At 38.6% G+C, this 16,042-nt stretch overlaps 1 protein-coding gene across 1 annotated transcript in view; it reads right to left on the reverse strand.

The window, feature by feature from the left end:
• Positions 1 to 16,042, reverse strand: part of palm2akap2 (PALM2 and AKAP2 fusion) — a 215,327-nt gene that overhangs the window by 45,694 nt on the left and 153,591 nt on the right. The window contains exon 8 of the mRNA XM_030150443.1: positions 13,286 to 13,371. Within this exon, the coding sequence (XP_030006303.1) occupies positions 13,286 to 13,371 (86 nt within the window). The remainder of the gene's footprint in view (positions 1 to 13,285; positions 13,372 to 16,042) is intronic.

The raw sequence follows: 16,042 nt of genomic DNA on the forward strand, positions 1-16,042 counted from the left end.
TGATGATACACACTTAGCCTAACATCATTTAGCTTCCAAGTCATATTACATATTAATATTAGCTGAGTTGATGTTTCTTTATGTATGTCAGTTATAGGGCTGCAACTAACGATAATTTTAATAATCGATTCATCTGTACATTGTTTTAATAACTAATCAATTCATCGGATAAACACAAAACACTCAATTCTCAAAGATCAGTATTTAACACAAAGCAATATACACTGCAGACAAGTCACTAATGATTACATCCCCACAATGGCTTTGGGTCTAGTTAGCGAGCACTAGCCCGCTACCTAGACTTGTTATGACTATAGACTAGCAAGCTATAGTCTTCAACCAGCCTCTGATTATAGGCTATCAAACTAGTGTTGTATGTATTAGTTCCAGTCAACAATAGGAAACATTAGTCTGGTGACCTGATAAACGGAAATGGATGAATATGTTATAATTATGACAGTAGTATCTAACTGGCAAGCGGGCTAAAGTAATCACGACATGTAGGCTATCTTAAGCTAGGTTTACATTATGTTCCCAGTGGCCACCGCAGCCCCATTTGCCCGAAATGTAGTGTGCTGTGGGATTTTGGCCATTTTTTTCTCCATATTCAAGTTTTGTTACATAAACGGTGCACTACGTTTGGGCTAAACGGGGCTGCCGTGGCCACCGGGAACATAATGTAAACCTAGCTTTAAAAATCTGGCCCGGCATCCGAAGACTCAGCCATGGTGCTTTGTGTTTTCCTCTGTTACACTACACAGTGTGCACATGCCTCAATACTAACGTGCTCAAGACCCAACGAATCGACTGCCAAATTCGTCGCCAACTCTTTTAAGAATTGATTTGGATCAATTTAATATTCATTGTTGCAGCACTAGTCAGTTAACAAGCGTTGTTGAGCAGAGGAATATCTATGTTAGTTAGCTATTTTAACAATTTCATTACTTGTAAAACAGGCAACAATGTGCCTTTTTACATTTAACATAAGATGCCTTACAAAAACTGTTAAGATAGAAAACAGTGGTCCTACATCCCACAGCAATAGAGGTCGACTGAACATGGCTGAATGACCACAGACAGTGTGGGACAAAATTCTGACAGTATTAGAAATTTAGTTTGACCCTGTCACAGTGTGACTGCAGCTTTGACCTACATCTACTTAACAACCCATAGGAAGTCAGCATGAAACACATTGATCAAAGCCACATGTATGTTTATGATGCTAAAAACAGAGAATCTCAAACATCTCTGCAAAGATGTCAACAGAAATTAACCTGTTTTCTAAGTCACAACCTCAGCTTCAGTTTCCTCTTCCCCCTCAGTTTTAGAGGTTTTACTGTATATATAAATAACACTTTTGAAACTGTGCAATCATTATCGTAGCTTCATCGTTAACTGCAATGGCACAGGAAGACAAAGTGCAAAAAAATTGTGGTTTTGTACATTTACCCCCATTGTAGCCTGAGATTCAGTAATGTTTCCTCATTATAACCACATAATTTTTATACAATATTTTTGCACACTTATTTATGTACATTTATTGAATTATATTGTCTACTACATATTGTACAAATTTCAGTTCTAATTATGTCTTAATACAGTGTTTTAATTTGTGTATATATACATACAGTATATATATATTCAGAGCTATATATGTTTGTATATTTAGAACTTGATATATGCACATATGTACATACATATATTTGTCTTTTTGTTGTATTGATAATTTCTTTCCTGCTACTTTTATTATACTTGAAAGAAGCAATTGTGACACACAATAATTTCTGGGATTAATAAAGTATTCTGATTCTGATTATTATCATACCCATGTCACACTATGTGGCTGCTAATAGACTTGTAAAATGGCTGAAATCCCACACCCTGAGGGAGCTATTAGGAAAAACTCAAAGAAATGCCTGGTGCCAGAAACCTGAGACATGTATTTGAGTCAAATCTCATCTTTGATCCCGCATCAGTGAAGAACCATTTCCAAAATCAAACCAGTGCCATCATGCTCCAGTACTGAAATAGTCATCCACCCATTCACCTTCTCTCCACTACTGCAACTCCCTACTTTCTGAAATAAATCAAAAGCCCGTCTCTCGCCTCCCACTGGGTCAGAAGGGAGCAGTGACAGTGTTTCATTCCAGGTTTTAACAGACTGCCTTCCTTATGCCGGCTCCCTGTTTGTATTGATTTTAAGATTTTATGGATCATTTTTAAAGTACGTCTGGGTCTGGTTCCAAGCTATAAAACAGAACAGTTGACCCCTCATGACCCCAGATCCTCACTTTAAGTCTTTCTGTTTGAAAGTTAAGGCTAACCTCTCGTTGTGCACCTGTCATTTTTATTATCCATTTATTCAGTTATTTCATGGCCGTTAGTTGTCCTGTGTGATGCCATCTTTTCTTGTTTAATTCCTTTTTGTTTTATTGCTTTTATTTATGTGGGGTCTTTCATTAGTCTTTATTCTCTTATTTATCTACTACTTAGATTTTCTCACATCTGTCTTCTCTTGTTCTATGTCATCTGCTGTGCACTTTTTGTCTTCTTATCTCTGTTTTGTTTGGAATTTTTGTTTGTGCTTTTCATTTTTACGTGATCTTCTGAATGTCCCGGTTTTGCTTTGGCCCTCAACGCACTTCCTAAACTGTGCCATATAAATAAAGATATTGTCATATTGTGCTCTATACCAGTCTTTCATGTTGCTGTTGGGTGCTAGATGTTAATTCCTGATGCAAAAATACAAACAGCTTGTATTGTTTTAAGGCTTGTGACCATCCAATTACATATTTCCCTCTTGGATTAGTAAAGTTAATCTGTATCTGTATTAATCTGTCTCTCTATTCCTCTATGATCAAATGTGTGGTCAAATCACTAATGTAATCAAATTTCCAAAATTTTAGTCTGGAAATTTGTACCTTTTCAGAGCTTTAGGGAAAAATCTAAAATAAATAAAAAGCGAAGATTTACTTAGAATGGAAGGCATCATTTGTCATGGGAGATATACTGCGTAGCTGTCTTCAGTAAAAATGCCGACCAAGTCAAATTGATTAATTGAACACAGAGATCAGCTTCTTTAAAGAGCTCAATGAGTTCCTGTTATTCTGACCACAGCAGAATAAAACAGGCTGTTTTATCCACAGACTTTCTCCATATCGATTGGTGGTGGTCAAAACAAAGTGCTGTAAAACAGAGCTATACTAAACATAACAATCATTTTATTCCATGTACATGTGTCTCTGAGAAATGTCTTTGATGCTATTATCCAGCAACAACAGAACAAAAATAACCTTGCAGCCAATTACATCAAGCATGGCAGTGTCCATCCATTGTTGAACATAAACATTACCAAAGTCTGCTATCAAAGACTTGCAAGTTGCTTGGCAACTGTTTCTTCACATCAAGTGGAAAGATTGAAACCACAAGTTAAATATGAGGCAGGACGATGGGGTCTGGCTTCAGGTGGCTCTTAAGACTTCCTTATTTGGTTTGATCCATCTATGACACAACAGCAGAGTTTTTACTGCTTTACTTTTCATCTTTTTACGGTTAGCCTATGTGGCAAAAATTCAACACCGTCCCTTGTATTGGTGCTACTGGCAAGGGCGGGGTTATGCAACCTGAAAATGGATTAAAAACAGCTTTTACATAAGGTTTTTGTTTGTCAGAATTATAGATATGAGGTTACAGATGTACACATAAATAAGCACTTGATTATAAAGGCCTATTATTCAGCTCTTATTTGGACAAAATGTGAGTAAACAGGAAAAAAAACACCCCAGTAAAACATGTTTTAAGTGAGAATATGCCGGTTAACACCACCACAATGGCAGTTTTTCACCATCTCTGCCAAGTCATTCAGTGTGAGTGTGATAAAAGCAGGTTAAGGTCATTTCTATATCTAGGTTAGAATAATGCAGAGGAGAACAAGGAGAGAGACTACTGCAGCACAGGCATCAGTCTGGTCCACTGACCTCTTTTGGTTGTCCCTGTCTCTGAGGAAGAGGAGGAAGAGGAGGAGGAGGAGGAGGAGGTGGAGGTGCAGTATCCTGTGTCCTCCACCACTTTAAAGCCAATCAGTGTAATTACAGGCTGTGTTTCTATTAGCCAGCCCACACATACAGACACACAACAGTATACAGATGCCACACCATCAACAACACTTTCACTCCAAAAACCTGTTTTCCCCTCACATGTAATGGATTTTAGGTGAAATAGACAAAGCCTGGAAGTATTTTGTTTTGACTTTTGCTGTGTTAATCTACCTGTATGGGCTCGGCGCTGATCCTCTGGAGCTCCTTAGGACCGACTAACGGCTAATAACCTAGATTAGTTTTTCACGGTGGACTTGCTAGCCGCTACTTCTTCTTCTTCTTCTCTTTCTTTCTTTTTCTTTTTTTTTTCCTCCTTTGTGCTCTTCTTCTTTAATGTTCACCTCGGTAAGGACACAGAGCCGGTGTGGACACCCGTGGCTCCCCTGCGGACGGTCACGGTGGGACGTTAGATGAACCGGAGCGGCGGAACCGGAGCGGGGTTAACGGTGGCGGCGGAGGCGGCGGAGGCGGCGTCCGAATGGGATGACATTGAGCTGCTTTTACGCGCCAGCTTTTCCAACCGGCGGCTCCCTCCTACTCCTCCTCCCCTTCTTCCTGCTGCTGCTGCTCTTCCTCCCTCCTCCTCTTCACCCTCTCTCTCTCTCTCTCTCTTTTTTTTTTTCTAGGCACGCGCGCTGAATAATGCAGGGCTCGCGCGGTCCCTGGAGTGTTTTCTGTCCCGTTCCAGAGACAATCAGAGCGCGAGCCGCCGGCACAATGAGGCTGACCCGCGCGGATCGGGTTACCTCCGCACCGCCTTTCATTCATTTATTCAGCCGCTGAACAATCTGACTGCACCCGGCCAGGCAGCCCCCCTTCAGCCGCCCTGCTCCTGTTGTACCCCCCCCCCTTCACCCTAACTCTCCATCGGCCACCACCGCACCGCTCTGACCCCCCACACCTCTGAAATCTGCTCCGGTGGCGTTTTCACTGGAACAAAACAAAACAAAAGTCCAGAAAACACACAGTGGTGGAAACTACTGATGAACCACATAAAGCACAGGTGTCAAACATGCGGTCAGGGGCCAAATTCGGCTACCAAAGGTTCCAATCCGGTATCACCTATAATTTTTACTCCGTATTTTTTTACCCCTTAAAAATTATGCGCATGCGCCAAACCGGGCCAGTCGGGCATGCGCAAACGCATTATTTTTGATGTAAACATTCGGTAGTGATCCAGTGTGGAAACCTGTCGTACTAATGCTAAAATACCTTCAAACTTTTTAGTAGGACTGAAAAATATGACTTACAAAAATAAGTCCCAGCCTCTGTTTACCTTTATAGAGGGTATGCACGTGACGTCACCGCTAGCGGAAGTCACTGTGGTTCCTAGGGATGGGAATCGAGAACCGGTTCCCAGTAGCTCGATTCCTTGGAATCGTTTGCCTGCCTGTTTAATGATTCTGCTTATCGATTCCGCCTTCGTTGTGCATGCGCGATGACGTCAAGCGTACGCTGCATCGTTTTGGTCAGAACGTAGCCAACATGGCGTTGAGGTACAAACGGTCTAAAAAGACGACACCAGGTCCACTTACTTGGAACACTTGCAAAGCTTCCATGTCTTCAAAAGGGTGGAATCCCTCAAATATCCTCAAACATTTGTCCACAGCATGTGAATCATTTACAGGAATGTCATGTATTTTATACGCTACTTAGCAGCGCTTGTGAATGTAGCGGCAGAGTGAACGCCGGGCCGGTTCCGGTGTGGGCAACAAATGTTGTAACTCCTCAAGGTAAGACACAACGGGCCAACAACGGGAGACGAGCCGAGTCGAACCGGTTCCACGTAGTAGAAATGCGGCAATAGAGGAATTAGTAAAGCATCTTTAGTTTCACTTTCACTGTGCCCCCACCACCACCACCACCCCCACCAGGCCCGGTGTCATCTGTTATTATTTGTACATAGTGTATATGCTATATTTTCTATGCAGAGATGGAAATATAAAAGACAGTTAATGCAAACACTCCCGTTTGTGTACTCTTTTATTCCCTCACCCAATGAGAATCGATAAGAGAACCGATAAGGAATCGGATCGATAAGCAATATCGATAATGGAATTGGAATCATTAAATTCTTAACGATTCCCATCCCTAGTGATTCCGCCCACTGAGTGGCAGAAAGAAGGAGATGAGTGACAGCGTTGGCTTCAATACTGTCTAAACTTAAGAACGATATTTAATTAAAAAAAAAAAATGGGGGAGAGCTATTGTGCGATTGATTGTATGAACAGGTTTAAAAAGCAGTCGGCGCTATTGTTTTACAGGCACCGAAAGACAAAGAAAAGAGAAGTAGATGGATCCACAAATCCAGGAAACAAAACCTAGATCTGTGGATCCTGTTTGGTGTCAGCTAACATTAATTTATGCTGTATTTTTGGGTAAAATCAGACCTTAAATTACATATTGTTTTGGCTAACGTTACTTCTTAGTAAAGCTCTTGGTTTCATGATCAGATCTTTCATGGTTTTTGTCTTCATTTTGTGATTCTGAACCTTGTGCTCCTACATGATTAGTAAACTAACTGAAACTGAGGCTAACCTAGTTTTTCAAATACGCGGGTACTGGAGAATAAAGCTACAACAGCATATTAGGGCCACATGAGAAAACAAACACTTGTCACTACAAATATAAAGTCATAAAACATCGATATATTGTATAATAATAAAGTTGAATACAAAAAGAATCACAATGTTATGAGAATAAAGTCATAGTTATAAAAAAAAAAAAAACTCATAAAATGTCATTCTTTTATGAGATTAAAGTCGTCATATTCTGACAATAAAACCATAATATTACAAGAATAATGTCGTAATTTAAAAACAGGTGGGAAAAATATCATAATTTACCAGAATACAGTCATACCCTGCTGGTCCACAGCAGTAGTATGTGTGTTGTATAAAGTACTTGATCTGAACTAGACTCAGTAAATCTCCTCAGTCCCAGTAGATCATGCATATATTCACTGGGGTCAGTCCACGGTCTACTGGAAATGCACTGTGGATCAGCTGGTTCTGGGCCCTAGTTTTGGACCCTGGTTGTCAGTGATGATGAAACCATGTATATTTGTTCAGATAAAAATAGTGATGATCCCCTACACCCTGGATGTCCGGATACTCCATTTCTGTCCACATGTCAATGTTCATGGACCACTTGTTCTTTGGTAGCTCGTACAGATCCATATCCAGTCCAATCGTCCTTAATTTAGTTTCATATTTCACATTTTCCTGGTCTCGCTGTGTTTACTGCTATACTCCGTCATGTTGAGCAGGTTGGTTTTTGCCACTCAGTCTGACTTAGAGGGGCGTGGCCCGGGGGGGAAGTGACGTATGTGCATATTCTCTATTTGTGTTATGAATTATTTTATTTTATTTTATTTCATTTTCTTTATGTCTTCTATGAACTTTGCACCCCTTCCTATTGTGAGCTGTAAAAGAATGCGCCACAATTGTTTTGTACATTAAACTTGATATAAATAAAATAATAATAATAATAATAATAATAATAATAATAATAAAAACTGTCGTACTCATGCTGCATTCTGGGCAAGTTTTTGAGTCTGTAATAAGTTACGACTTCAAACCATGACTCACGACTTTGTAGCATTCCAGGCAAGTCACGCCAAAATGCCTGAGCACAAGGAATTATGGTAGCTAGATGTAAACAAACTAGCATGGCGGGCCGTATGGAGCTTATGTGCATTTACAGTCATTTCTATTCCAGAGGTGTTTGCTCTTTGCTTATTCGAGGGAAACAGAGGAGTAAAATCGGCGTATAAGGAGAGAGAGGCTGTTATACACTTTATGTTACGTTATTTGTATATTTGGATACGTATTTGGTATTAATTTCTTCTTGTCCTAACGCTAGAGTAGCTGCTGATTATGCATGACATTTGTGGATAAATAATGTCAGAGCAATACCTTGGTTTAATAAACAATTCAGCATAAACACCGCATCCATGGAGGCCGCCATTGTTGTTTCACAGGCTACGTGACTTTAGAGCTTGGAACTGGGAGAACATGGATCTTGTACGACTTCACGGGAGGGAAGTCACAGGTTTGACTGTCATTCCAGTGCATTTTCACCGGCAGAAGGTTGGAAAAAAGGAGTTATAGGTGGACTGGAACGCAGCATGAATGAATGAATGAAAATAGTAAAAATTAGGTGAGTTGATTTCCGTATGATTTGGATCATTATAACAGTCAACCATGCATTAACTTTTTTTATCTGGTTGACATAGTTTTTGTCAGATCAAAGTGAATGGATGTATGATTATTATTAATTTGCATGCTGTGTTACTTTTACAGTTACACAATCAGTAACTGTTATTTACAAATTCCAATAAACATGATATAAGATGGATTTGGAGTCGAAGTCTGCATCACTGGAGTGGAAGATGTCAGCCTACAAGGAGCCGATGGAGATGCTGATGGAGTTCTTGAGTACTGGGCAGTATCCCACTGGACTCCACAAAGCCCAGAGACGGAATATTAGAAACCAAGCCAAAAACCATTTCGTGGACAGCTACAACTATAGTAATCGCTACTACTATACTACTACTACTACTACTACTGCTAGTACTATAGTACCCACTGTAGTAAATGGGCTCTATGCACAGCCCCACTACTTCCTGAACTTCAGGTGGCTCTTTTAGTTCCTGTCTTTCATTATTGGACACACTGGTTAATCCAGGTGTGCCATCTACTTCTTGTTGTGACTACTGATTAATTAGGCACACCTGGATCACCTGTTAGAAGTAAAAAGTACTCAAGTTCATGAATGGACAGTGTCAATTAAAAATATTACATGCATTATGAAGTAATACTGTGCTAAGTAAAGCATATATGGACCAAGAGTCATAAAATGGGACCATGTCTTTAAAGACCATACCCTGATATTTCACTTTTGGACTTAAACACAGCAAAACCAGGACTAATTATTCTTCCAGGGTAGAAAAATATGCATATAAAGGGGGAGGGGGGTCTGCCTTTTGCTCCCATGACAGGTTGAGTTGGCCCCCATACCAAGCCCGGATTAACCATATGGGCAACTGGGCAATTGCCCAGGGGCCCGCGACCTCTGAAGGGCCCTGGGTAGCTCGGGCATAACGAAAATATCTGGTTATCTTTTGCTTATAAATGAAACTGTCTGCTGCCCGGAGCCATTGCACTGCACAGAAACCCTGCTCCTGCTGTCTGTGACCGTGAGCTGAGACCCTCTCCTCATTGGTCAGTCCAAAAAGCGAATCAGCGGTGACGCAAATCAACGTGCGTGCACTGAGCGGGATGTGAGACGTCAAGAACTACGCAATTTACGCGAATCAGAACATTGCAAACATGGAGAAGCAGCTAAGTGGGAGTGCCAAACGAAAATTAAAAAAGGAGAGAGACATTAAAAAAGCTGAAAATTTAAAGAACATACCTAAAATAGGTAATTTCTTTACTGTGGCTGTGCCTTGAATTGTGCTGTGTCTTCTGTTTAAAAGTTAAACTGGGACCAAAATGTTTATTTTAGCAGATTATAGTGCATTATATCTATTTTTTTGCTTGTGGTGGCTCCATGAAAATGGTGAGATATGTTTATTGTTGAGAGAAAGCAGATTTCAAGATGTTTATATTGCACTTACTTTAACTCTCTTGCTGAATTCTGAGGTGACAAGGGGATTTCTGTTTAAAATTCATATCTGATTCTATCAGATTATGTTTGTGTTTTGTCTGTGGGCTTTTTCTGACGATTTAATACATTTGTGTTGGCAAAAAGTGTTCTTAAATAAATACTGGATACTTTGGAAATGGTTTCTTATTTATTTTTTGTGAAAATGGAGGACACTTCCCTCTCTTTCTAATGTAGTTGATCAATTTTAGATTATACTGATGCTAATGTTTTTTGTTTTCATATCATCATATGCAAGTGAGTGGCCTTGACAAGAGGCTATAGTGGTGCACTTGTAGTTCTACGAGCATTTACACATTTGTACATCAAAATGCATTTGATGATAGTTAGATATTGAAGTATGAGGTATATTTACATATATTCCTGGAACTTATTCTGTATTTTGCCAGATTATAGGGATCCTGGGGTTGTGATGATGGGGCCCTTGAATATTGTTGCCCAGGGTACAATGAAGTGTTAATCTGGCCCTGCCCCATACAACAGCGAGTAGATTTAATAGGTGATTTATCTGATGTGAATATTACAGAAGCCTCTGGATGTCCAAACACACTACAGGACAACTATGCACCTGTAAAAAAAACAGCCATGAGACTGAAAGGCATTCCACACATGCTCTGTTCACTGATGTCTAATTCAGCACATGTCCAACAGCATATTCAGAGCCAACACTAGTGTGAGCACCAAGGTTATTATCGTTAACGAAAACTAATGAAATGACAAAAACTAGAATTGAAAAAACATTTTCGCCAACTGAAATAAATAAAAACTGTAATTAAAAGAAAAAACGATAACTAACTGAAACTGTTTTGTGTACTTACAAAACTAACAAAAATGGATAAAAATTATGGATAAAATTCCCTTGGTTTTCATCTTTGTCAATGGTGGATTGATGTGAAATTGATTTAGTCCACTTGAGCAATTTTAGCTTGCGGCACCATACGACACGTTATGGTCCACCACTTGTCGTCACTTGTCGTTTAGAGTTGTCTTCTGGTCCCCACTCTACCTGGAAACAAACAGACTAAAGTTGGGAGAAAGCAGCAGAGTCCTGTCTGGGATTTATGGGAATACGACGGCGAGGAAGATAAAAGATATAAAAAAAAACTAAAACTAATACTAGAACTAAACTAAAACAAAGCATTTAGAAAAAAAAAAAACAAACTAATAAAAACTAGCAAACCTTCTCTGAAAACTAATTAAAACTAACTGAATTAGAGAGAAAAAAGTCAAAACTAACTACAAGTAAACTATAATGAAAAATCCAAAACTATTATAACCTTGGTGAGAACAGTACAGCAGCATGAAACCAGGACGGAATAAACCCAATATTTGCCTTTTATTGACTTTACTGTAAGTTAGACAATTTCTTTTGTGATTTCTTACATAATCGTGCGAACATTCTCGAATCCAAACTCCAAAAGTAGGTCCAATGTCCCTGTATCTCACCAGCATATTCTATCAAGGATCAGTAAAAAAGTTGAATGTGTGAGGTTGTCAGGTTCTGTCTTTATGTTAGAGTCTGGATCCCAAAAGAAGTGGGGGAGAACTCAACTAATTAAATCAAAGTCCATATATGACTTCTATCAGTGATCAATAGGAACTATATTGATATCTGTCACCATTTCCATGTTATAAGGCATCAAAATATGGCCTGATATAAGTCAAGTCTAATGTTTAATAATTCAGAAATCAAAATTTTTCAAAAGTGTGAACCAACTCAATAGGCATTGTCCCAAGGAAGCTACGTACAAAATTCAAAATGGATCCGACCAGTAGTTTCAGAGAAGACTGTTGAAATCTTGAGATTGGTGACCTTGAGTTTCACTCTTCAAGGTCACTCAAGGTCAAAGGTCATGGGTCCAAATGAAAGTCCATATATGACTTCCTATCAGTGCTCAATAGGAGGTATATTAATATCTGTAACCACTTCCATGTTATAAACCATCAAAATATGAACTATTAGAGGTAAAAAGCAAATTTAGAATACTTCAAAAATTCTTAAAAAATTGCAAAATCAAAATATCTCAAAACTGCGAACGAGCTTTGTTGATAATGTCTCAAGAAAGGAATAAAATTTGAAATCAGTCTGAACAGTAGTTTTGTCAGAGAAGATATTTGAAAAAATTGCAAATTAAAATGACGACGAAGACGACAAAGACAACAAGGATGACGAAGATGACAGAGACAAAGATAGCGAAGACGACAAAGCTGACTAAGATGATGAAGACCACGAAGACGACAAAGATAGTGAAGATGACAAAGACGACTAAGATGATATAGACAATGAAGACGATGAAGATGAAAAAGCTGAACAAGGCAACTAAGATGATGAAGACCACGAAGACAACGAAGATGACAAAGATGACAAAGACAGCAGACGACAAAGATGACTAAGATGACGAAGAGGATGAAGATGACAAACATGACAAAGATGATAAAGATGACAAAGACAACAAAGATGATGAAGACAACGAAGATGACAAAGATGATGAGGACAACTAAGACGATGAAAACAACAAAGATGACGAAGACAACAAAGATGACAAAGATGATGAAGATGATGAAGATGACAAAGATGATGAAGATGACAAAGACAACAAAGACGACAAAGATGACGAAGACGACAAAGATGACAAAGATGACGCAGACAATGAAGATGACAAAGATGACAAAGACGATGAAGATGATGAAGATGACAAAGATGGCAAAGATGACGAAAATGATGAAGATGACAAAGATGACGAAGACGACAAAGATGATGAAGATGGTGAAGACAACAAAGACGATGAAGATGACAAAAATGACAAAGATGGTGAAGACAACAAACATGATGAAGACGATAAAGATGGTGAAGACGACAAAGACGATGAAGACGGCAAAAACGACAAAGATGGCAAAGACGACAAAGACGATGAAGACGACAAAAACGACAAAGATGGCGAAGACGACAAAGACGATGAAGACGACAAAAACGACAAAGATGGCAAAGACGACAAAGATGATGAAGATGACAAAAACGACAAAGATGATGAAAACGACAAAGACAATGCCGGACACAGTGCCTTCACAATAGCTCATGGCTTATCGGCCGTTGAACTAAAAAATCTGTACATTGTCGATCTTTTCATCCGATGAAAATCAATCGTAGCTCATCCCACGTATCACACAGTTCAGACCAACACAACAGACTCACACATGTGAACTACACACAGGTCTCAGTAAACAGGACTCAGTAAATGGATGGTGGAAATTGCAGCTCCAAAGCCTTCTAATCCTGTACAAGGTGCACAAACAGCCCCTCATTACGACTGTATCATGAAAGCTTTTCTGACACACAGTGGCATTGTATTGTTAGTGCTCCATTTCTGAGGAACTAATTGCCATCTTTGCTGTTTTTTTCTTCTGTATTGTATCTTTCGTTTGTGCTTTAACTATGACTTTATTACTTTGTGTGTCAGGCAGGAAGGGAACTGTAGTAATTACAGTTTCATGGAGGAAAAGACCAAGATACTACTCACCATGGCAGTGTGAGGATGTCTGGTCACAATGGCAGCTTGGTATCCATTTGTTGTTGTCACGGCAACCCCAGATGAAGGGCCGTAGCCTATGATAAAACAAAATTTGAGTTATTGTCACTGTTGCCATCTTTACTCATCATCTTCATTCCCTGTCATTTGTATCTCTATTTTTCTCTGTTACCTTTCTTACGAAATTTATCACCATTTATTATAATATTTTCTTCTGTATTTTGCATTTTTTCAGTAAAAATCAGATATGCTGTTATATTTAATTTAGTGGTCATGTAGATGTTCATAAAAGTTTAGATTAAAGTTGAGGGATATTATGTCAAAAACAGAGAAAACTGAAGAAAAAGGGACTTTTTCAACAAACATAAACCCAGTGTGTCCATCCACTGTCATTGATCCAACTCCATGGGTTTTACTGGTGAATCAATGTTGTAGAAGATGACGGTGTTTCCACGGTAACTACGGAGCCTCTGAACGTCCAAACGGGTCATTATCTGATGACCACGAAAAGATGAAGAACTGTATTTTATACCAATTATTCACATGTGTTGATAGAATTAGTGGATCAACAGGTATTAAACAGTTTAGATCAGTAGATGGTTTTGGTCGATGGTGGATGTTTGGGTTTTTGTGTTTTAACATTTTTTTTACCTCTCAATCCAGTCGTAAAAGGAAATGGAATATTTAACCATGCCAATGTGGTGACAACATGAAAAGTCCTTTTTCTGTCATGTGTAAAACTGACACTGGGAATGATGTAAGCATGCACCTGAACATGTGACATGAAAAAACAAAAAAAACAAACAAAACTAATAATAATAAAATAAAACAATCGTTGATATTTGCCCTCTGATCTGTACTGCAAACTTTTTTTTCCATGTGCTTTCAATCATTTTGATTAGTTTTCAAAACAAAATTCCAGAATTTCTGCATTTCCCGTTCAAATACAGGGAAGAGTTGTGGTGCGGCAGCAGTGAGCTGAGCCTCACCATGGATCACACAGTCCTTCATAAACTGAGCTTCATCCCATGCAGTTAGACTACGATCAGACAGCAGGGCTCGATGCACAATTCAGATTTTTTGGTGAAATCTGATTTTTTTGTGTGCTTGTTCATATTACACATTAAATGCGACTTCTAATAGTTTTGAGTCTGAACTGAACGCAACCCTGAAGTGACCCACATGTAGGGGTGTAAGAAAATATCGGTTCTGCAATATATTGTGATATTTCATTTCGCAATACTGTATTGATATTAAAAAGTACTGTATCAATATTTTTAGGTATTTATTCAAATGCAGATATTGAGGAGGTTCACTTTTGTTTTTTTGTTTTCCTTTTTTGTTTTTTATTATTTAACACTCTTTTATTAAATGATGATTGTTCCTTTGTTGGGATCGCATAAAAATAATGTTTTGATGTTAGTTCTGAACTAATAGAATATAAACATTTGAACAGGATCTTAAACTGTAATGTCTGTAAAACACAATTTAACACTGGAAAATTTTGTGATTTAACATTAGATCCTGTTGTGATCAAATAAAAATGTGTTTAGTACTTGTGCATATTTCTGGTGTAATTCAATCCTTCAAGGAAATAATCATTTAAAAAAACAAACAAACAAAAAATTGCCTTTTTAACAGTATCGTGATATATCGTATCGTGATCCTCGTATTGTGATTTGTATCGGATCGCCAGATTCTTGCCAATACACACCCCTACCCACATGCACAAAAGAGGTCCTGATGGAATATGTGACCACGCAGACACACACTGTGTTTACAGAGGTATGTTTTTCCTGTCGCTCCTCTTCCTGGGACGCAGAATTAGGATGTTTGTCGCATTTCAATGATGTAAAGGTCGGATAAATGCAACCTGGCCATTCAGACTGAAGTTGCATTGGAAAATATCAGATACGTATCGGATTTAGGACCGTATATGAAAGTGGTCTGGGTCGGATTAGTGCTGTTCAAACTGTCTTGAACAGATCGGATACAGATCACGTATGGGCAAAAACATCTGATTTGGGCCACATTTGCCTGCAGTCTGAACGTAGCCTTAGATCACAGGTGTCAAACATGCGGCCCAGGGGCCAAAACCAGCCCACCAAAGGGTCCAATCCGGCCCATGGGATAAATTTAGGAAATGCAAAAATTACACTGAAGGTATTAACAATCAATGGTGTTAAAATCATTTTAGGTCGGTTCAATGTAAAATGGGTCAGATCAGTAGAATACTATCATTATAACCTAGAAATAAAGAAACCACAAATTTCTCTCTTTGTTTTAGTGTGAAAAAAGGTAAAATTACACAAAAATACTTACATGTACATACTGGCCTTTGACAAAAAATTTCAAAAACCTGAAAAGCCTTAAGAGAAGTATGTAAAATTGTACCAATATTCTGCCTGTTATAACATGTTTTGTGTATTTGTACATAAACTGTGATCTGTAAGTTATGATGCACATGTATAAATGATAAACTAAAGTGTAATATTGCTAAAATTGCACTTATTTTGCTCAAGAATTTTTGGGTTGTTCATATTTGTTCATGTTATGTTCAAGTACAGTTTGTACATGTACACATTTTCATTATGGAATTTGACTTTTTTCACTCAAAAACATAGAGAAAACTTTGGCGTCGACATTATTTATCAGTTCTTATCCTATTATTTATATTATTTTACCGGTCCGGCCCACTCTATAACATATTAGCCTGTATGTGGCCCCTGAACTAACATGAGTTTGACA

The sequence above is a fragment of the Sphaeramia orbicularis genome, chromosome 12 (assembly GCF_902148855.1).
Source record: "Sphaeramia orbicularis chromosome 12, fSphaOr1.1, whole genome shotgun sequence".
Classification (NCBI taxonomy): Eukaryota; Metazoa; Chordata; class Actinopteri; order Kurtiformes; family Apogonidae; genus Sphaeramia; species Sphaeramia orbicularis.